General features: G+C 40.7%; 1 protein-coding gene across 2 annotated transcripts in view; it reads left to right on the top strand.

The window, feature by feature from the left end:
* Positions 1 to 3,386: 3,386 nt before the first annotated feature.
* Positions 3,387 to 24,228, top strand: part of SNX9 (sorting nexin 9) — a 94,112-nt gene continuing 73,270 nt past the window's right edge. The window contains exons 1-2 of one of the 2 annotated variants that reach the window (XM_072966103.1): positions 3,387 to 3,757; positions 13,468 to 13,619. In XM_072966103.1, the coding sequence (XP_072822204.1) occupies positions 13,581 to 13,619 (39 nt within the window). In that variant the 5' untranslated portion in view covers positions 3,387 to 3,757; positions 13,468 to 13,580. The remainder of the gene's footprint in view (positions 3,758 to 13,467; positions 13,620 to 24,228) is intronic. The other variant, XM_072966104.1, reaches the window with a different exon arrangement.

Genomic DNA, 24,228 nt, shown 5'->3' on the forward strand with positions numbered 1-24,228 from the left:
TGGGCTCTCGTCCCTGCTCTGGCTTAATTTGTGGCCATGGGTAAGTCATTTAACTACCCTGGTCTTGTTTCTACACCTATAAATGAGACGATTGCCATTTTATCATTCCATGTACTTCGTAATTACTTCCAAGACAAGCAAATGCCAGCCAATAACTAGAAAGTATATAGGAGATGTGCACTTCAATGATAAGTAACACTGAAGAGTATTACCTTGAACATAATTAAATCTTTATTTATTGCATTTTTAATAATGAATTGGGCACTATATCTCCAGTAACTATTGCTAAATTTAGCAGTTTCATTTTCAAATGTACCAATCAAAATCAACATTACCTCATAAAATGTCATTAGAGGAATAACACTTCTGCAGAGTATTTTTAAAAAAACACATTATTGAATAATAAGACTTGCAGAAAACTTGTATTGTACAATGTTTCACATAAACTTAGGTAATGATAGACCATGGTTTTCAAATGTGTTCCACAGAATTCTCTGACTTGCTTGAAAGTAAACTCAGGCAAAAGCTGGACTGCAGATTTTTGATTTGCAACTCCTCTCATCCATTTATTATTCATTCATTTCACAAAGTATTAGCGGTGCTTACTCTGAGCTTGGTGTGGTGTGAAACGCAGGTGCAAGACGCAGGCATAGGGCCTCCTCTCCTTAACTTAGTCTGATAGGAGAGGCAGGTAAATGGTCACTCTAATGAATTACAGACTGACATGTTTCCAATGGCAAGGAAACCAGTACTGTGAAAACTTTTAGACTGGGGACAGGGAAGATGTTCCTGAAGAATTTTAACTGCTGTGACAGTTCTGAGGAGCTGTGAAGGAAGAGTAGGAGGTTAGCTGGCGTGTGGGAGTGCTGGAGGGGAGTGGATGGTTGGTGGGTGGCAAGTATTTCAGACAAACAATCTCAGGAACATTTGAGAGTCCCAGAGCAAAATGAAAATGTGAGGCCCCTTCTTCAAAACTATTAAGAATTTCAAGACAGTGAGAGCAGAGCATTAAAATGAGGCTGGGACCCTGCAAGACTGCACAGGTCACATGCCCCAAAGCCAGTCCTGGTCCTCCCCATGGAAGAGAGTGTGATGCTCAGGAGTCAGGAGGAAGTGAGAGGTCAGTGTGGTTGGAGCAGAGCCCCGGGTCAGTGGTGTGAGGTGAAGCTGGAGGTCAGGTTCCTGTGAGGACTGTGTCAGTGACTACGCCTCCAGGCTCTAAAAAACAATGCCCACGATGTTGTTACCACCTCAGTAACATAGGTAGTGATTTCACTTTTATTTACACACTTATATTAATTTGCATTGGTCATCCTGAGTTTGGTGTCACCTAGATTAATCTAAAAATGAAACCAGGGCTACGGAAATTGTTCACGTTGGAAAAGCTTGGACTCTGGTCTTCCTGCTTTCTTGGTGCCAAGTGCCCAGGATGATTGGTTCCCTAGAACTTTGCCAAATAAGCATGTTCCCATGGAGGTCATAGGAGCGACCCTGAACTTGTACCCTCCTATGGAAACATGCATGGTTGAACTGCTGCGGGGAGCTGTATCCAGCTTTTAAATTTAAAAGAATAAGGAAAATTTATTATTTATAGTATCACCCAAGTTCAAATCCTGGCTTTCCCATATACCAGTGTGCACTCTTAGTCAAGATATTTGTTTAGTTGTTTGTTAAAATGTAAACTTGTTTTTAAAATAAAGTAATATAAAACCAAACCAAAATAAAAATAAATAAAATTGATAGGATGAACAAAGAGCATGCAAACAATGAAAATCACAAAATTAAGAGAAGTTGAGTTTATGTAAATAAATAAATACATATGCATATTCAAAAATTCTGACAATAGCCTCTGGTAAATCTCTTCAGCGATTTCCTAGGATATACAACTTATTTTCCTATTTTTAACAAAAATGGACTATATTATACATAATGTTCTTTTTACCTTTATTAATATTTCTTTAAAAACTATGATTTTTATGGGCTTCCTAGTATTTCATTTGTATGGATATACCATATTTATTGAAACAGTCATATTCGCAAGGAAATAGATTACTTTCTGTTCAGGGTTATTACAGAACAATGCTTTACTTTTTTTTTTTTGCTCACTTCTACAGGTCTGATAGCAGAATATATTCTTAGAAGTAGAGCTGCTAGGTTCAAGGTTATGGTCATTTCTAATTTTGGTAACTATTACCAAATCAGCCAAGTTATGTAAATGAGCCTTGATTTCTTCACGTCTATAAATAGTGGACAACAATGACTTTCTCAAAGATTTCTTATAAGGATTAAATGAGATTAAGGCATGTAAAAGCCTACTACATAGCAAGCAGGCTGTCAATGAATGTTAGCCTCCAACTTTACTTTTACTTAGACAACTAGTTAAGAATATTATGATGACTATAGCTTTAGCCATGAGCTCAGCAAAGATAAAAATTCACAGAGAACTCTGTAGTACCATATGCATTCTAAACCCCATTGTTGATGGAACCAGTGAAATCTCTGGAGGTCAAATAGAACATTTTCGAGGGGACACAATTTGACATTAAATAACCGCTTTCTTGGGCCAATGTTGATTTTTGATAGCTGCCTCTTTTAACATACATATATATACCTGATGATAAAAACAAAATGTATTATATTAAATATATCCATCAATATATGTCTACCAGTCATGTCTTTTGTACTTGAGTGAAAATCTTGCTGCTCAATTTAAGTCATTCATTAATCAATAAAGCCCATGCATCCAACTCTGAAGAAACATCTTTTGACAAGAAAATGTAAAATTTTAGACTTCACATATCCTCTTCAGGAAACCTACTGTGTCTCCCTCAAACCCCTGGGGTCTTGAGACGTTTTTAAATTGATCAAGAGTCCAGAAGGAGGTTAATGGGACGCCTCAGAACGAAATCCCCAAGCGTCTGGGCCCAGAAGCTCCAGCCAGGATCACCGCCTGTGGTGACACTCCAGGCTGGAAGCACAACTTCCTTGAAGGGCCAGTCGGACCTGGAAGCCATTGCTCCGCTCCGTGCTGGCTGTTTACTGAACACTCATTCCACTCAGCCCCGAGCACCGCGGGCCCCACAGCAGTCCCGAGGCGGGACACAGATCCCGTCGGTGCCCCGTGCCCCGCCGGGAGACGCAGACTTCTGGTCGCACCCCGCGGCATCTCGCACCGAAACTTTAGCCGCGGTGGACGGCCGGGGGGCGGACAGGACTCGGCTCTCCGGGCAGGCGCGCCCCCCAAAGAGTGTCCCCTCTCCCCTCCACCGTCGCCCGTGGGCGAGGTCCCTGACCCGGCGGCGACCCGGGCCCCGGCCGCCACTCGGGGACGCAGCCCCGAGCGGTGGAACAAAGGGCGCCCAGCGGCTGCGGCGGCGGCGGCGGGGCCCGGGGCGGAGGCTCCGGGCGGGGGCGGAAAGTGGGAGAGGAGGCCGGGCCGGCCGAGGGCACCGGGCGCGCTTCCGCCGGCCGCGCCGCGCACGCCGCGGTAAATGGGAGGCTCGGCCGGCAGGGGCGGGGGCCGCGCAGCCGGGGAGTTTCAGGAACTGGAGGAGCGGGCGGCGGCTGGAGTCGGCCAGAGCCGAGATTCGGGCCGAGGCGGAGCCGCAGTCGCCGCCGCCGCCGCCGCCGCCGCGCCGGGGCCCAGCCGTAGCCACCACCGCCCTCGCCCTCACCCGGACGCCTCGGGCCGACAGCCGCGGCGCGGGAGAGGAGCCCGCCGTCCCGGGCCGGGGGACCGGCAGCCATGGCCACCAAGGTGAGGGGTGCGCGGCGCAGGCCCGGCCGGCCGCTCGGCCCTGCGGCGGCGCGGGGAGGGTCTGGGCCGGGGGTGCGGGCGGCTGCGCCGCTGGGGAGGCCGAGGGGTCGCGCCGGGGCCCATCCAGCCCCCGCCCGGCTGGGTCACGCGAAGAGGGTGGGCGGCCGGGGGCTCGGGCGCTCGGGGCTCGGCTGGAGGTGCGGGAGGGTCTTGGGGCGGGACCCCGGCCGCCAGCGGCGCCGTCTGCAAAGTTTGCGCCTGAGCGTGGGCCGCGGCCGGGCCGGAGGGAGGGAAAGTTCCCGCAGCCCCGGCGCCCGCTCCGAGGAGCCGCCGGACCGCCGGGAGCCCCGACTGTCCCGAGTGGCGTCCACTCCCCGCAGCCCCGCGCGTGCGGCCGCCGCGGGGAGCAGCGTCCCCTCCCTCCGCCAGAGGGTGGGACCCCAGCGCCGCGGGCCGCTGTCGGGGGCCCGACCCCCGCTGGAGAGGGTTGGGAATTTGAAATCCAGGCCGGTGAGCGAGGGATGGAAGACGCCAGTTGGACGCCCCGCGCTTCCACTTCTTTCAGTTTTCTGGGTTTTTTCCTTTTGTTTTGCTGCCTTTTCAGTTTGAATGTTATTTCCAGCATAAATAAAATACAGAGAGGGAAATGACTAGGCTTTCAGTTACGTGTTTTCTTGAAAAAAGGTCCAGGCCCGAATTACGTGGTGGAACTTTGACTCGCGCTTGGTAATTGGCCAGCAGTGGTGGTTTGCTTATTTCGCAGTATTGCTGGTGGAATTAGCGGTCACCCTCTGCTACCTGAGTCTGCGGGAGCCACCCTCCCCCGCTCCCTTTGCTGGGGAGTTTTCTTTAGTTCTTGATGTAAACTAGTAATGAGAAAGCCAGGCCCGCAGAATGGGGACTAGAGATAGGGGAAACCACCCGACACAAGCCCCCACCCCCCAGGAGCCAGTGATACGGTTTGAGTTGACTTTTTAATTTGATTGACTTTTGCGAATAGTTTTTATAATATCCTTTTTATAAATATCAGCCCATTATTCCATAATATATGTATTTGAAAGCTCAAAGCTTCTCTTGGGTTGGTGAAAACCTTAAAATGTTTCTGTTGTTGGGTTTTGGGTAGAGAAAGAACTTAGAAAACTGATAAGAAATTTCAAATACCTTTGAAAGGTCACGTCGCAATCATTTCAGTCTGTTGAATTTTGTGCTCTGTATCTGTTCTAGGTGCAGTGTTTATTTAAAAAAACCGATGGAGATTCTTGTCCAGGGAACCTGTTGTCCGCTGTTACTTAAATAATTACCTTCTTGTTAATGTATTATTGGCTCCACTGTTCCTTGGTTTTATTAGATGGGCTAGAACTTTGCTACCTTTTTAAACATATATCATTTTGTATTGAAATTTGTGAAAACAAAACTTGAGCGAAAGGATTTCTAAGGAAATTTGATTTTGAGGTTTGTTGCCAAACGTTCCAGAAATTACCTATTATACGTCCTATTTTACACTCACCTTTCAGCCTTAAAAGCTGTTGTGGTAGATACCTATGCAGTGAGATCAGTGTTGTTTTGTACCCTGATCTCTTGACACATTTCACATATACTGTCTTTTAAGTGGGGCCAACTTAGCAAGTAGTGCTAGTATACATAATAAAAATTCTATTTAGTACTTAAACGTGAACTTAGTTTTTCCATAAAATTAAAAAGAAGAATGTGGTTCTCGTACTAAACAGGAATTGCATATGTTCTCACTAAGCACAAGCCCTTAAAGCGTATGTAAGCACTTCCTGCTTTATCATCTGCATTCCTCTGAAGGCAGATTGCAGTAATTCTGAGTCTTGGTTTCTTTCACCTCTCTAATCACTATTTCACATGGTTCTCCTTTCCATGTTTACATTGTGACAGACCACTTCCAGTTTTTAAAAAAGGAAGAGCAGAGAGGCACTTATTAAAAAAGGACCCTTCCTCGGTTCTTTGGTTTTCCTACTTCCTGTTGATTCTTGTATCAAGCCAAGGTCTTCTGTTTTAATTGTTCCCAGAGGGTATATTTGTCTCTGTTCCTCTCACCCTGCCTGCCCTTACCAACGTCTGAGTAGTTTGGGGTTTTTTCTCCTGCTTCATTATTTGAGTAGGTACTTCCAGCAAGAGGGAATATACTTTTAGTACGTGATAACATCTAACTTTTTATAAAATTGAAGGTTCATATAACACTCAGGCTCCTGCTTGCGACAAGCATTAAGCAATGAGAAATAAATACAGTATCTGGATGTTTTAGGTCATGTTGGGTTTCCCTTTGAATTTACCGGAGGATGGCTTCAGTTCTCTTCAGATATAATTTTCTTATGTATTGTTCTTACATAATTTCTTGAAGATGGAGTTATCTTTGAACTGTCTTTAAAAAAAAAACTACACTGGTATATTCACAATAGAAGGAAATTCTAGAAGAAAAACTTGGATTCAGCAGTTCTTTACTGTCAAAGAAAATTAATCTAACTACACAGTTTAAAGAAATTATCTGTTCTTTTCTTCCAGTCATTACTCAGGAGAATGCTGAATTCACTTGTGAGTGCATGCATCACTCAGTCCCAATCTTATCTCACTTACTAAATACAACAAAAGGCTAGTGTGTAGAGTACTGACTTCCACTAGAAACCTCATAAAGTTATGTTTTGACACAGTCATATGGTGAATTTAGGAGTAAATCAAGTTTCACTTATTAAGTCTTGGGAAAGGAATTCTCCCCCCCCCCCAGATATATCAAAAGGAACATGAAGAGAATAGTCACTGGAAGTTAATCCATAGCTATGTAATTTCCCTGTAATTTCCATGTCACTGTTAACCTTTGGTAGCTAATGTGTATCCTTTTGTGTTCACACGGTCACTTTAAGGAGTAATCATTAGAACAAGATTCTAGGATGCTTTTTTTTCTTTTAAACTTTTCTTTCCAACCCCAGTATCTAAAGTTATACACTTGTGTTATAGTCATTGGTTGAATTAAGTGAATGTGGAATGAAATTACTGGTAGGAAACGAGTGAGTTACTCAGGTCTGTTCCATGATATACATTACTGAGAAGGGTTTAGAAGCATACTTTGTAGTCTCTCCTGAGCACAAACCTCTTTATTGAAAAGGCTTATTGAAGAAAAGAATAGAAATATCTTTCTGGAGGGCTTTAAAGATTAAGTTGTTTTTTAGACTTACAGACATAGAAAACAAACTTACGGTTACCAGGGGGGAAAGAGGTGAGAAGGGATAAACTGGGAGTTCGAGGTTTGCAGATACTGACTGGTATGTATAAAACAGATAAACAAGTTTATACTGTATAGCTCAGAGAACTATATTTGATATCTTGTAGTAGCTTATGGTGAAAAAGAATATGAAAACGAATATATGTATGTTCACTTACGACTGAAGTATTGTGCTGTACACCAGAAATTAACACAGCGTTGTAAACTGACTATACTTCAATTAAAAAATAGTTAAAAAAAAAAAAGAAAGAAAGATTCAGTAGTTTAGTTGTTTTTGATAGGTTTTTTCCCCACAGTATGGAAAATGCTAACTGTTCAATTTAAAGTGTTTTCATAAATAGAATATCTAGACAGTATTTGTACAGTCACAGAAAAATTCTATGACAATAGGAAGGCCAGCCAATTTCTTATTAAAGAAGGGATAGATGAGAAAGCATAACAATTTTGCAAACGTTTCTACTGTGCCCTGCTTTTATATTGACCATCTAAAAATTTAATTACAGTTTTACTCTGATTGCTCACCAGAAACTTTAAACTTTGCATATGCTGTTCCTTTCTTTTTTGGAAAGCTGTTCTCTAGCTTCTTCCCCTAGAGCGTTAATTCCTACAGAAAGCTTTCTTTCTTCCCTTCCCCTGTTACAGGGTCACATCAAATGTCCAGACTGCCCCAGACTGCCGTTTTACCTGGGTGTCTAGGACCAGTGCGGTCTCCTTTAGGATGTTGTCCGCCCTAAGAGGCTGGAATTGAATGCGTTTGCTCATCTTTGTATCTTCTGTGGCAGGTACAGATGAGGATCTTGATAAACTGTCATGCTGCGAATGAATGTTGAATTTTCTTGCCTTGGTTCCTCCCTTTCCAGTTTGAAAGAGCAAAAAGATGTTCTAGTGAGATAAGTGACTGCTAAAACTATTTATCTCCAACTGTAAGTTTTCTTTCAAGTGTGCATTTTAGTAAACATTTATTTTTAAGTACACATGTAAAATGGAAAATACGTATCTACAGCTTAGGTATTAGCAATGTTTTTTTAAAAAAATTTTGATTTAACTAATGATTACATGAGAAATTTGTTCTTATGTTTTAAGGTAATTGGAAGAAACCTCATACTTCTGAAACTTTAAAAGAGTTCTCTCTAACCCATGAATTGTTAGAGATGTGTTTAATTTCCAGAAGTGTAGGTTTTTCTTTGTATCTTTTTGTTAGTGATTCCAGACTTAATTTCATCATGGTCAGGGAATCTGATTGATACTAATACCATACCTGAAAATTTGTTGAGGCTAACTTTATACATAGCATATAATCAGTTTTTATAAATGTTCCACCTGTGCATGAACAGAATGTGTGTAGTCCCTAATCAGTGTATGTATGTGTATTTTGTATAGGTCCATACAAACCTATTAACTATGCTGTTCCCATCTGTATCCTTACTAATTCTACTTGATCTGTTGTATCTAACATCTTTTGTCCACTTGACAGAGATGTTAAAATGGTGGATTTAAAAAATTTCTCAAAGTTTAGGATTAGTATTATCTTCTAGGTGAAATGAACATTTTATCATAATGAAGCGACCCCTTTTATAGTGCATTTTTTCTTAAAGATGATTTTGTGTAAACGTTAATGTGGTTTCATTAGCTTTCTTTTGGTAAATATTTGCCTGGTCTATAAAAGTCTGTGGCTGTATATTACCTTTTCATCTCACCTGGTAGTCTTTGTGGCTAGAGGGTTTTGTCTGCTTTTATTTGTGTTTATTGATGTGTTTGGATTTCTGGCCACCATCTTACAGTCTGACTAAGGATTTTTACCTCTTATTCCACTTTTTCCCCCTCAGCTTTTCAGAAGGTTAGTTCTTATTCGGGCAGACTTCAGAGATGTTGTGGCTTTGATTTCAGCCCACTGTAAATAAAGTGAATATTGCAATAAAGCAAGTTGCATGAATTTCTTGGTTTCCCAGTGCATTTGAAAGTTATGTCCATACTATACTGTGGTCTATAAATGTGCAATAATAGCATGTGTAAAAAAAAAGGTATATACCTTAATTAAAAAATACTTTATTGCTAAAAAGTGTTGTAGTAACATCAAAGATTGCTGATCACAGATCACCGTAATACATATAATGAAACAGTTTGAAATATTGGTAGAATTACCAAAATGTAACAGAGACATGAAGTGAGCAAATGCTATTGGAAAAATGGTGTCTGTGGTTGACTCGCTCCACTCAAGATTGCATACACCTTCAATTCGTAAAAATCAGTGTCCGTGAAGTACAATAATGCAAAGCAAATAAAAGGAGGTATGCCTGTTTGTCACTTTTTTCGGTGGTCATCAGAAGCGTAAATGTTACTGTTTCTAAAATTACTCAATATCATTACCCTCCTCCTGAGACCTTAAGATACTTAACTGCAGTCATTTCTCCCAACATAGTTACTGACCAGTATTTTAATTGTCTTTTCTACCACAAATTTAACATTATTTTTGGTTTTTTATACAGTTAATATTTATTTAGATTTTTTAACCACTTTTTAAATTAAGGTATAGTTAATTTACAATAATATGTTAGTTTCAGGTGTACAATCACAACAAAGTCATTCAGTTATACATCTATATATCTATTCTTTTTCAGATTCTTTTCCATTATAGGTTATTACAAGATTAAATAAAATTCTCAGTGTCATACAATAGGCCCCTGTCGTTCATCTATTTTGTATAGTAGTATATACATATATTAATCCCAAACTCCTAAGGTATCCCCCCCCCATTTCCCACTTTGGTAACCGTAAGTTTGTTTTTTATGTCTGTGAGGTGAGTCTATTTCTGTTTTGTAAATAAATTAATTTGTACCATTTTTTTAGATTCCACATATAAGTGATATCATATATTTGTCTTTCTCTGTCTGACTTAGCTATGATAATCTCTAGGTCCATCTATGTTGCTGCAAATGGCATTGTTTCACTTTTTAATGGCTGAGTAATATTCCATTGTATAAATATACCACGTCTTTATTCATCTGTTGGTGGACATTTAGGTTGCTTCCACGTCTTGGCTATTGTAAACAGTGTTGCTGTGAGTATTGGGGTGCATGTATCTTTTTGAATTGGAGTTTTCTTCAGATACATGCAGAGTGAGATTGAAGGATCATATGGTATTTAGATTTAATTAACTTTTACCATTTCTTTGTTACTGTTCTTCTTTACTTTTCAGTTCTTTCTGAAATAATTTTCCTTTTGCCTGTAATGAATCCTTTGGAATTTCCATTAGGGAGGGTTTGTTGACGGTAAATCTTTTATATGTGAAAATGTGTTTTGCCCTATGCTTGAAAGATGGTTTTCTAGGTACAGAGTTCTGTTATTTGTTCTGTTTCCTACCAGCTTTCAAAGTTATTGCTAAGAAGTCAGTTGTCTGACAATGATCTGACTCTTCCCTGTGCCTGTTTTTAAGACCTTCTCTGTGTCTTTAGTATTTTGCAGTTTCACCTTAGTTAAGTTCATGTGTGGATTTTATTTATATAGTCTGGGATTTATAGGGAAGCTTGGATCTGAGAATGGGTGTTTCAGTAGTGCTAGAACTATGCAGTTCATTACAACTTTCTGTGATGATAGAAATGTTCTACGTTTGTGCAGTCCCATGTGGTAGCCAGCTGCCACACGTGGCTAACGAGAACTTGAAGTGTGGTTAATGTGACTGAGGAACTGTGTTTTAAGTTTTAAATAGTCACATGTTGTTAATGGCTGTCATAGTAAGAAGTGCAGTTGTAGAAAATTCCCAGTGTTTGTATTTCATAAATATTGCTTTTTCCCCATTCTCTCTTTCTGGAACCCTAATTAGCATGAAAAGATCCAACACACATCTAATTTCCTAACTCTCAATCTATCATGTTTTCTTTGTGCTGCATTCTAGATAATTTCTTTGTCTCTTACCTGCAGTTTACTATTCTTTAGTTGGACGTAATCTGCTCTCTTACCAATTTAATTTTCCATTATATTCTATTTTTAGAAATTATATTATTTGGTTGTTTCAAATCTGCTTGATCATTGTTTATAGTCTCTCATTGCTTATATTTTTAAGCTTTTCTTAAGTATATTAAACATTTATTGTTTGTGTCTGTTAATTCTAGTATCTGCAGTTCAATTCAGCTCTCTGTTTTTGCTCATTCTCACTCATGGTTCCTTGTTTTCTTGTGTGTTTTGTGATTTTATTTTCTTTCCTTCTCTGAGTTGCTCATTTTCCTGGGGACTTCAACTGAGGGTTTTGATACCTAAATCAAAGTTATATTCTTCCAGAGAGAATTTGTGTTTGCTTATGCCAGTCTCTTGGGTACACTGTACTCTTGGGGTCACTTTAATTCCTGGCTTAACGTTTTTCCAGCCAATCTCTGTGGCATTAGTAGGACCTCGGATCTCAGGTGAAATCTCCCTTATTCCTCTATTCTGGGTCAATAATAGGACAAGTTTCTTTGCTATTCCCTTTTGCACAGCAGGTTCTTTTTCCTTTGTTGAGCTCCTTTTGGGGATCCCAGCTTTGAGCTTAGTACTAAAGTCTTCATCTCTCACCTCCTGCCTCCCCAGCACAGGCTGCAGAGTACAGACCCAGACTCAAGCTCTCCAGGCTTGGAGGAGACTCCTAGGGAGGAATCCTATCTCAGAACATTTTTCTCCCAGGGTTTCTTAGTTTCTCTAGGTCCTTTCCTTTTGTGCTGACTCAGCAGTGTGTTTTAAAAGGTGTTTAATTGTGTGTGCACACATGTCTTTTGCATTTAGTGTTTTATTCAGCACTAGAGTTTCAGTCTGCTGGTAACTCGTGATATCAGCCAGTCATGCGTGCCAAAACAAGATCCAAGTCAGAGCATGTTTTTTTCTTCTTTCCTTCTTTTAGGGGGAGGTAATTAAGTTTACTTATTTAAGTTTCTTTTTTTTTTTAATGGAGGTACTGAGAATTGAACCTAGGACTTCATGCGTGCTAAGCATGCGCTCTACCACTGAGCTATACCCTACCCCTCCCCAGAGCATCTTTATAATAGTTAGTAAAGTGAAGGGATGGGCTATCTACACAAAGTGTGATCTGTTCTTTGGAGGGAAAAAGGTGAAAAAGCACAGTTGTTAAGCATTTTTGTTGAAACTAAACCCTAAGCCATAAAAGTAACAGACTGTGGGCAGTTCACTTTCCAGTTCTTTTCTTTTTCCTCCCCTCGATTATCAAAGACACATGATAGATTTAGCCCATCTTATTCATTTTTAGGTGTCGTAAGTACAGTGCTTGCGGATGTTATTCAGTATGACTCAGTTCTTCTAAGCTATTTTTAGTCTCTGCAAACGGAGTCATATAGTAAGTAATATTACCTGCAGAGGCAGGATTCAGAAGTCACCTGTTTGTGTTTGCTCATTAAGTCAGAGACAGATAACTTTAGATATAAGTTAAAGAGGTGAAAAATGCACTTTGTTCTGGGAACTGTCCTCCATCATGAGTCACTGACTCCTTCATTTGGACTTCAGTTGAGCTCAGTGCCGGATCCTCTGCTCCTGTTGCGGTGTCAGTCTGAAAGGCCTTGTCCTTGGCCCAAAGCTGAAATGTCCTAGAGGAGGGCGGGCTTCCTGCAGGGCACAGGGTTGCTCCTGCCCCAGTTTCGCAAGCCAGCAAGGCTTTCCAAGGAGCTGAGTCCTGAAATGTCTATTTTTTTCTTTAATTTATTGAGTGAACTTTAACTCTTATTCTGTCACATCAGTCATTTAACAAGTACTTACGTAGTACGTCTTGACAGTCTGCAAGTCCAGACTTTGTTGCATAGGATCCCCGATAATCAGTTAAACAGACATTTCAGTGTCTACTATGTGCCCTCTTATGCTGGAAGCAAGGATAAGCTTTGGATCCTTGCCTAGGAGAGTAGACATTCAAAAATTGATGAACTATTTAAAATGTACCAGTTAAAATGCCAGTTTCAATGTATTTCTAATGCAAATTCATAGAAGAGGGCTTAAAAATATAGATATGTGTGCTAATAGTAGTTATTTATCTCACACATAGGAACTTTGTTTTCATCTTTCAGCCTGTTTTGTGTTCTCAAGCTTTTGAGTAGTGAATATTGCTTTTGTAATAAGGAAGAAAACAAGTTAATTTTTTTTAAAACTTGAAAGCTTATTGTCATTAACCAGGCCTCTAAAGCAGATTCCCAGATTTATCCACCTTCTGTTAATTTGTTTTGAATTATGCTAAGATAAAAAAAAAAGTTTAAATTAATGCTTATACATAGTAAATGGCACTTCAATAGAAAAATGCTGATGCATTCAGTACTACAAATAGAAACTTAAAATTTATTTTACTTCCTTAAGCACCGTATTTACTTCTTCCAAAGAAGAAAAAGTATGTTTTTTTAATTTTTTTTACTTTTAAAAATAACTGAAAACTTTCTGAACAACTAGCACTGAACCTGACGTACAAGTTGCTCTTTGTGTATTTGACCGGACTGTGCTCTTCCCTCAGGAGCTTGAGGACTCCTGTGAGAGTCAGCAGCAGACCATCACCTCTACTCTCCCCACCTTCATCAGATTTCAGAGTCAAGAACTGAATTTTCAGATTTCACAGCCTCTTTGTTGATGTGTCAGACTTTGTCTCGTGATTGCTTCTACCGAAAAGTAAAGTATATTCTATTTCTTGTAACCAAAAAACCTAGAAAATCAGTAGACTCTAGACTCCTGAGATCTGTAGTTACATCAGATTGATCTGTCTTAATCATTTAAAGTCAAAATGATACCAAAAAATCTGGGGATTGTTTTTTTAAATTGTAATATTTAAAGCTACTTCTGGCTCTAGCCTTTACTATTATATCTACAGTAGTTAAAAACCCACTCTCCTTTTTGGTAAGTAAAAATATCCCATGCTCTTCCTGTGCTTTGTATTACAAAAGTGAAATGTGGTTTTCTAAAATGCAAGTATTAAATATTTTCCCCAAAACTCCCCTCTTCTCTGACCCGTTAGGAATGCCTGCTATAAAGAAGATTATGGCAGTGGTAATAAGCTTCCATCTAAGAGAGAAATCGAACTCTTAGTGAAGTGCAGAAATATTTTATAGTGGTGATCATGTTCCCCGAGTTTTGGGCACTAAAGGTCGAGCTGTGGTACCCTCCCTGGCTGCATCACAGTCCCCCACCTGGAGAGCTTGTTAAATCACAAGCTGCTTGTGTGATTTCTGAGCGTCTAATTCAGGAGGTGGGGCCAGAACATGCATTTCTACCCATTCCAAGGTGATGCTGATGCTGCTGGTCTGGGGACCACAGTTTGAGAACCAATGTTGTAAAAGATGGAGAGAGGAAGAAAGGACCTGGGTTCTGTCCTTGATTCATCTCTAGAATCTGTGGACTATAAAATGTGTGGGCTCTAGCAGACTGTGCAGTGAATACTTGTTTCTTGCTTAAGTATTCTTCTGAGTTCAAGTGATGCTAAAAACTAAAAATTTAGTATTCTCAAAAACTGTTTAGTTTCTCATCAGATTGTGGTTTTCAATAACTTTTCAGTATTTTATTGATTGGTTATTTGATTGTATTATATGCAAAATGACACAATCTGTTAGGGTCTCTGATTTTTATGGTAGTGAGGTGACCATAGCTGGTTGTTACTTTTCCTGTTGCCTTTTGGTTAGCCAGAAAACATGTCGTACAATTTTGAATATCACTATGTTTTACAGCACTCAGTCACTTTATTTGCTTTGTATTACATATTCCTAAAGTGATTGTATAATGAGAACAATTTTTAATTCACTAGGAGGGATTACCATGTAAAAGAATCCTGTCTTTTGATTATTATGGTCATCTGTGATATTTGTATAAATCCAGTTTTTTATCTTACCTGTGTGGTACGCACCTGTACTTAATTTTGATGAATTTAAATTTCACCAGATTCAACCTTCCTGTTTGCCTACTTAGACGCCTCAAAGAAATAAAATAACAAATTTTTTTAAAGCCAGAGAAAAGAATGAGTGTAGTCCGTTAACAAGAAAAACCTACCTTTGAATGACTAAGTTGGTCTAGGACTCATATGTGTGCAGGCAAGGCTGTGCTTTAGAAAATGGCCTGTGATTGAGAGGCTGTCCGTGTTCATGTAACCTGCCTAGGTGCTGTCAGTAAGAATTGACGTGTGGTAGACACCGACAGGTATATATAGTGGATAAACAAGTTTATACTGTATAGCTTAGGGAAATAAATTCAAGATCTTGTAGTAGCTCATGTTGAAAAAGAATATGAAAATGAATATATGTATATTCATGTACGACTGAAAAATTGTGCTGTACACCAGAAATTGACACAACATTGTAAACTGACTATAATTCAATTTTTAAAAATCACAAAAAGAGGTAAAAATATTAATAAAAAATTTTTAAAAAGAATTAACTTGTGTCTATTTCAGAATAGTGCAGAAAAATATTGTGAAATCCTTGTTGGCATTTACACCATTCAAAGTCTTTTTGCTGGTCCATAAGCAGTATACACTGTTAGTTATGGAAGGAATACATTTAATTTTCACAGTCTGTGAATATCAAGGGATATTTACAGGAAATGTGAAGTGTGCTTCCCCAAATCAAAAACATGTTTTTTTCATTCAACAGCCTCTCTCCAGAACTTATAAATACTGTAAGTGAACAATGTGTGCACATTTCCGTACTCCCAAAGAATGTACAGTCCAATGGGGGAAACAGGTACTTTAATCTCTTAGTTAGGAGTTCTCTTTGCTGTGGTGGAAGTTCTGCAGTGTCCAGCAATGGCACGGAATCTAGAGTCAGGAGACCCTTTGGTCTGTCTTCCTGTATTCACTGTGATTGGAAACTTAAGAATAAAAATGAGTTTATGTCAATAAAGAGGTCACAGTTCAAAATTTTTATGTAAAAATAAAAACTGGTTAACTATTCTTGAAGCAGGAAAACGGATGTGGGGTGTCAGGAGGGCCGTGTACCAGGTCTCGGTTGAGCCCCTGGGACGTGCCCCACCAAGTGTGGGTCCTTGGCTTCGCGCAGAAAAGGATTCAAGTGCGAGCCACCATTGAGTAAAGGTAGATTTATTTAGAGAGATACACACTGCATAGAGTGTAAGGCAAGAGAAAGGCAAGGAAAGAGGTGTGGGAACCGGGTGCTCACGTTAAAGTAAAAGCAGGTACACATTCCATGGACAGAGTGCGGGCCATCTCCAAAGGGGAGGGAGCGAAAAGGGCCACTAGGCTTGGTGTTGTCACTTTTTATGGTCTCAGTAGCTTCACACACCTACAGGTGGGTTCAATCAACTAGCTTCACACACCTACAGGTGGGTTCAATCAACTGCCATGGGGAAGGGGCTGGGGTTCCCAGGGATTGGGCCACGGCCCATTCTTTGGCCTTTTGCAGTTAGCCTTGGGGCTGTCATGGCGCCTGCAGGCATCTTATTTGATCATGCTGTTACAATGAGCATATAATGAAGCTCAAGGTCTATTAGAAGTCAAACCTCTTAATCTTCAAGGCCAACTAGGAGGTGAATCTTCCACCATTTTGGTGTTAAATTGCTGTCATTCCTTGAGTGGCTGTGCCCTGCCCCCTGCTCTCCTGCCTCACTCTGACACACATCAGTCAGTGTAGAAGCTCAGCTCTCTGGGTGAGGTGGTGAGGGAATAGTGTGACGTAAGTGAGGACGCATTTAGTCTCAGGTCTTACAAACAGTTCACAGTGACTGCCCTTGCAGGACAGAAAGTACACTTCAGAGAAGGCATACATTTCCTGTCTCCCTAGTTGTGATCTAAAATTTTGTCTAGGACTAGTCACACCGAGGCACTTTTGGGAACCAGTGAACAACACGTGTCATGCAGGTATTCTGATTCTGTGGCACGGCTGGTTCTAAATCCCTGTGGCCTTGGACGCAGTGTCTTGGAATGGTTAAAACAGGCCTGCTCCTTTGATTTCCATGTTAGCAGTTCAGTTAAAATATTTGGAGTGTTTCGTTGCCTGGTTTGCAACACCCAGAGTTTATTCTAGATTGGGGATGCCCAGCTGATGAGTTTTCAAGGGATCTTTCAGTCTAAATGAGCAAACACTGTTATAGACTGTGTGTCTTCAAATTTGCAGTACTTTTAAAAAAATATGTAGATTATGTTAGTAATGAAATATGGATCCATTTGAAAATGCTGATGCCTTTACAATACCTCTTTGGCATCATTTCTCAGTGAATTGTACTTTTCTGTATTCACTGTTGTTTGTACAGTGATGTCTGTCTGCAATGAGCTGACTTTGGGGTGGTTGGCATTCCTTTAAGATTCAGGTCAGCTCTTAGATGAAAGCCCATCTCCCTTGTTTCTGTTTATTTGCTTTGAATTTTATGTCTAGAAGAGAAATATTGTCGCGTGTTCTGTTAGAGATGCAAAGAGTGAATAATACCAGTTCTCTGTGATTATGAAATTTATGTATTTCAGTGCAGGAGTGGTGATGTAGCATAGAGATTAGGAGTCTGGGTTCAAATCCCAATCAGATCCAGCTACGTTAATTTGGAAATTACTGCTTCAGCTTCCTCATCTGTAAAATTCAAGTAATAACATGAACTTGGTTGTGAATGCCATTGCACAGTCCAGACAGGGGGGAAAAGCAACTTCATTTTTCTGTAGTAATTTACAACAAATTATGTCCACATCCTCCTTGGTGAAGTCAGCTGTAACCCGACCTCCTCTGCTTGCCCAGGGCTAGGTAAAATTTGAAGGTGGGGATATTTACATAATGCCTGGGGAGGGGGGCTCCTGTCTTGCCCTCCAGTAGGCTGCGCTTAGGTGTGGTCATTGTGTCACCCCTCCCGTGCCGTGCCTGAGGGAACGGAGCCATTCTGCTGTTGCCTCTCTCTAGTGGACACACAGCCCTGCTGGACCCAGGCCCTTTCTGACCTCATGCAGTAAATCGCTCTTTCCCCCTCCCATCGATTTGTTGTTTTCTCGGGTTCTGGCACCTGTGGTAGGTCTCTGTCCAGGTCTCACCAGTGCCTCTGGGCTCTGTACTTCCCCACTGTCTTTCCCCAGCCTAGATCCTCTTGTCTAGGCTTTGAGAGCGGAGGTGAGGTGGGAGAAACAGGGGCCTCGCCTTGTCTCTCTGTTGCAGGGCTAGCGTTCTCTCCATTCTCCAGTTCTCCTTTGGAACTCACGGCCATGGAGACTGTCACTGTGTTCTCTACCTTGTGATGTCTTCTCCCTGGACGGTGGACACAGTGGGCACTGCTGGTTTGGGTTGAGGAGATGGGAGAAAAGATAAGGGGGAAAAAACCCCTAAAAATGAAAAAACAGCATTTCAAAAATGTTATCTCTACCAAATTATCTCAAGGATTAAGTAAAAACTTATTTAAAGGGCTTACCAAAGTGTCTGACTTGCAGCAAGGGCTAGTAGTTGCAGTTGGGTAGTGTTATTCATACTAATCATAAAAATAAACTATGAACTGGAATCTGTTAGACCTCAAGATCTAGGGTCTACCTTAACTGTATTCAGGGAGGTGCAACAAATTTTTCTGATTTCAAGTTACTCTTGTGGAGGTGATGAACTTTCTATCTGCTTCTTATTTGTTCCCAAACTTTGTTAATCTAGTTTCCCAAATCTCGGTATCTGGCAATTTGAGTTTGATTCTCTTTGCCATTGCCTCAGTGTGCCTTGCTTATTCTGGTAAATTACCTTTCATTCATCAAAACAAGATAAAAACAAGGCAGAATGTTAGCAGCATAGAGGCCACAAGTATGAATGAGATTAAAAGCACATTGGCGTTTCCAGAAAGTCTGTGATATGATACCACTACGCGTTTAGCAGATCTGTTTACTGCGGTCACCCATAGCAAGTCTCATTGGGTCTTCATGTGGTAAATCATTATTATTTTGTTCCTTCAGTAAATTGTTGAGCACCTCCTATGGACTGGAACCTGTTGGAGCATCAGGAATGTTGTGGGACACACACGGGGGTGGGGTCAGTGGGGGTGGGGAGACTGGTGACATGGGTTGGTAAAAGAATTACCAGAGACGAGAAAAGTTTTAATAGGGACGCTGCTAGAGGCACCAGCGGGCCACACCAGCCAGAGGTGCCTACATAAGTCCCGATGGCTCTGCATGCAGGGTCTTTTCCTTGGGGGAGGAGGCTGTGCACACAGGGAATGGGGGCTGCGTGATCAATTTGTGCACAGGTACCTGATTGGTTGTAAGATCTGTTAGGGACCTCTCTGAACAATAGATTTTACAACTTTGATAAGTGCAGGATGTGAGGCCTGTCCGCCTAGGGTATTTTGAGGCTGTATCTTGGGGCGGTTTAGCTGTGTTAGGGTAAATATACATCTAGGGAAGACGTTTTATGTCTTGCAGAAATGCAGGTATGCGGAGGGTCCTACAGTGGGGAGTGGGGATTAAGGTGTCAGTGGCTCCAGGCACACAGAGAACCCAGGAGTGGGGGTTTTATGACTCCAGACGGTGCCAGTGGGCTCCACAAGGAATACAGCATTAAAGAAAATCATTTTAAATCTTTGCTCTCAGACACAAGTCCCTGCTCATGGACCTTGCATTCTAGTGGAAGAGATGGCAATAAATATGGTCAGTAAGGAGAAAAACACAGCAGGGAAAGGAGAACTTGTTAAGGGGTGTGTGCGAGCACACACAGTGTTAGGTGAGGTGGCCAGGGAAGCCGCTGGGAAGGTGACCCTCAAGTCCAGACCAGAGGAAAGGCTCTGGAGGGAGCCCTGAGTCCCTCAGGTCACAGAGGGTGTGGTGATGGTAAGGGCAATGGCATTTTTTCTAGGGAGGTATGGAGCCACTGGAGAGTTTTCCACAGACCTAGAACAATTGACTTCTTTTTTCTTTAGTTTCTTCCTTTTTTCCTTTCTTTCTTTCCTTCTTTTTGGCCAAAGCTAACTGCAGGGAGTTAATGCTCCATTCACTTTTATATTGGATTTAGGTCTTATTTTATCCCTTCTTGAAACTAAATTGATTTTATCTAATTAAAGTCATCCTAGGAAAATCCAAGTACTTAAGCCAATCAGTGCACAAAAGGATCAGTAGATTATCCTTTTATATATGTATGTGGAATATCCCAATCCAGTCATTTGAAAATAATTTTTAAATGAAATTTAAAGCATCTCCAGCATACTGAACTTCAGATTCTATCTGATAGAAAATTTCACATCATGTCTCCTGGATATACTGAAGGTAAATACATACACCAGCCAGACCGTGTTTGGTTTGGGTGTCATCGTCCTATTGACTTGACTGGTGTTCCCTTGGACAGGAAGTAAAATAGTTCCAGACTGGCAGGTTTTAAGCAGATATAAAAATATTTATAACCAATTACAACCGACTGCATTCCTTTCCTAATTGGAATCACTGCTTGCTAAAGCAGTTTCTTATGTAAACTTTCTGAAGTCTCAGCGGTTTTGAGAACAGCAGTGTAAGAAAGCAGCTGGGACACTGAGAATTGGGTCAGAATGTTCTCATGGGCTTAGAAGAAATGGTTCATCCTGGCTTAGGATTTTGAGATTCAGTGAATCTTTATTCTTTTCCTGGTTCCATTAAGTGGGGTGGGGTTTATTTGGGTATGAAATACATTGAAATTTCATATTATTTGTGCTTAAAAACTCTATGTCTGAGTTTTAAGATATTATCTAAAGCATTTGGCATAAGTCAATATTTTTTATTTTAACTTTTATTTATAAAAATTCCAAACATAGGCAAAAGAATAGGACAATAAACCCACTGTGTACCCAGCATGTCCCCAGCCTCAACAGTTACTAGCTGCTGGCCACTTTTGTTTCCTCTAGCCTTCCTCTTGCATTTTCGTGTTTCTTCACTATTTTGGAGCAAATTCCAGACATTTTATTTCACGAAATATTTCAGTATATACCTCACGAAATAAGACTTTTTAAAAACACTTAACAATCCCTGTTACCATACTTTAAAAATAAATCCTTAATATCTTGAAATATTCAGTCTGATCATATGCAGTGTAAACATATTCGTAAATTAGTAGTTCGATATATTTCTGTGGCTTGATGTGCCTTAAGGTAAGGACAGTGCCATCTAGTTGAGCTAGATGCTTAGGTGACGCTGTTTAAAACGATTATTACTTGGCATTTGTATAAATCTGCCAGTGTTAATTTAAAACGAATTTTGCCGTAGGTAGTGTGACTACAGTTAACATACACAAAGGTTTTAGAATGTGTGTTTGTTACTTTCCTCTTGTCAACTCCACACTTAACAAAATCCTCAGAGACAAGGCCTTTCTGTGCAGTTTAGGTGGTGCCGGCAATAGGAGGATGCTGACAACCGGAGCTGAGAGCAGGATTCAGTGTGTATTTATCAGAGGTGGGAGAGGCCTGGCCTGGCCGCTAGCCTCCAGGTTGTACCTGCAGTTGGTTTAAAAGCTGATGAAAATGAAGATTGAAAAAGAAATGCTAACCATCTTATTTTAACTTAAAATACACAAATATATGTGTATTTACCAATCCTTTGATAGAAAGCCAAGGTCTGTTCTTTGAGAATGTACCTCTGTGGTGCTAAGTGATCCATCTTGTATAATATAATGCATTGCATATGGTTTCCACTGTTAATGTCTTTTAAAGAGCTTAAATAATTTAAAAATAATTTCAAAGTATTGTGAATACAAAATCTTAGATTTAAAAAAATTATTTCCCATTTGTCTTAACTGTTGACTATGCTTACTTTGAAAGTAAGCTTTTTAGCAACTTATTTTTTATCAAGGCTTCTCAAAATATTCAACTTAATTTTCTTAGAAATAATTACTCTTTTTTCATACTCTTTTAATATTTTTATTGAAGTATAGTCAGTTTACAATGTTGTGTCAATTTCTGGTGTACAGCATAATACTTCAGTCACATAGGAACATACATGTATTCGTTTTCATATTCTTTTTCACCATAGGTTACTACAAGATAGTGAATATAGTTCCCTGTGCTGTACAGTATAAACTTGTTGTTTATCTATTTTATGTATATTAGTTAGTATCTGCGAATCTAGAACTCCCAATTTATCCCTTCCCACCCCCTTCCCCCACTGGTAACCATATGTTTGTTTTCTATGTCTTGTTTTTTTCACACTCCTGTTTCATTAGTTTATGTAATAATTCAATTGCTTAGCTACAACAGTAACTATAGCCTCATCTCCTGGGGTCAGAACTTCCCCTGTATGTTAGGGAATAGCCTGCTAAATGCAAGGGTTTGTTCAGTGTGCCGTATGTTTTATATAGAACACAGAGCATGTCAGTAAATCTGGTAAACTGATCATGGAATATAGGCTGCATGATTCACTCTTGTTAGTGAGTCATATTGTTGAGATCTGTAGCTGATTACCTGGGACTGCTTAGGTTAGGGTATGGTTCTTGTGGCCCCATCAGGCTTTGAGGAGAACTGATGGTGTGTGATGAATTTCCATTTGTGCCTTACTATTTTAACTTGATCAGCTGCCGTTATCAGTATCCTAGTGCTGTATCATGATTTAAACAATTATCAGAAGTGCTTTTGTAACAGTTTCAGTGAAAATGAATGTTGGACAATTACCTAAAAAAATAACAAAATGTAGTTTACAGAAGTAACTTATCATTTTCTATTTTACAGAAGAAAATGGTATCTTAGCTTTTTAAATTTAGAGGATCTTACAAGTATGGGGAACTTAATAGTTATAGTGTCTGCATTAATCTTTACTTTTACCCTAGAAGTAAGGGAAGACTTTGGAAAGAATACATTCTGCTGGTGGTGATGGGACATCATCTCATCTTTCTTGCTATTTCAATTTAGCCTATGTTCAGTGCTATTTATAATTTGCAGCTTAAGTAGCTAGGTTTACTAGAGAGGATATAAAAGAAGTAATCATAGCTTCTGTTCTTGGGTCTCTCATGGTTTTAGTACTTAAAAAAAAAACTATAAAGACCACATTCAATGGGAAAATAAAAGATACTGGTCAAATCATTAAGGTTCAGAGCACCCTCCCCGTGCCTCTCTCTGATCTGCCCCCTCCCAGCCCACAGAGCAGGTGCTGCTCTAATACTTGTGCGCCCCCTTTACTGCACCAAGTTCTGGGGTAACTAGCGTTCTCTCCCACGGACCTTGGAGGGCAGTGGCTCTTCCTTGTGGTCATATCCTTGTGGGGTGTTCAGTAGGTGAGTTTTTGAGTAAGAGCGGAGCCGTCTGGGTGGACTGGAAAGGACAGTCCTGGGTTGCAGCCCCAGCTCACTACCCTGCGCTCCGTGACCGTGGGCGCATTAACACCCTGGGCTGTGGCCGCTCATATGCCGGAGCGTGTCCAGGCTAGTCCCAGTGGAAAGGCTTGTCCTCCTCTGCCCAAACACTAATTACACCACTGCTGAGAAACACTGGCCTAATCAGGCCTGGATAGTCCTGAGAGCTGGGCATGGGGTACCTTACCTGACTCACAAGAGGGAGAGATGAAAACCTGAAGGAAGAGCTGGGGGGAGTTGTACCCAGTAAAGAGCATGAAAGCTGTGAGTATGCCACAGCGTTGTTGCCAGTGGTGTCTGACGGCGTGAGAGCAGGGAGTTGATCTGGTACGGGGGTTAGTATTGTGGAGTCGGAGGCGGGGTTAGATTTTTAGGATGGAGTCAGATTATGGAGCATCTCGAAGTCCAGGGAAATGAATCTGAACTTGATCCTAGGGAACAGGGAGTCATTAGGATGTTTTGATACAGGACTTGATGCCTCTTTTATCAAGAGAGCAACAGGATAACTGACTTCCCAGAAGATGTAAAGCAGAGAACTGGGTTTAAACTCAAGTTCTTCCATTTGATGGGCATCCTGCCTCAAGACAGGTTACTTGATGTATGTAACTGATACGAGCTGCTGTTCCTCCTGGAAAACTGAGTAATACCATCATTGAGTGTTGTTTTGAAAATTAAGAAAGGACATCCGTGAAGTGCCTCCTGCCTAGAAACTCATAGCTAGTCCCACTTCACTTTTTCTCATCCGCTTGGTTTTTTCTCTTTTTGTAGTGGTTTTTCGTTTGCAGGAAGGACCAACTAGAAAGAGAGAAGAGGATGCTGCACAACCAAACCTGGTCAGAGGCATATTTCCTGCGTCATAGAAGGTGTCTGGTTTGGACCCACTAAGGGGCTTTTCTAGCTTCTCCATCTTTGCACGTGGTGACTCCCGCTTCTGAATTTTTCCCGTCTCTGTCACTGTTTAGTCTGAATCTCTTCATTTAATTAAGCATGATTCATTCTTCCATTTTTGGTGTAATAAACATTGTTAGCTCTTCAAA

The sequence above is a fragment of the Vicugna pacos genome, chromosome 8 (assembly GCF_048564905.1).
Source record: "Vicugna pacos chromosome 8, VicPac4, whole genome shotgun sequence".
NCBI lineage: Eukaryota > Metazoa > Chordata > Mammalia > Artiodactyla > Camelidae > Vicugna > Vicugna pacos.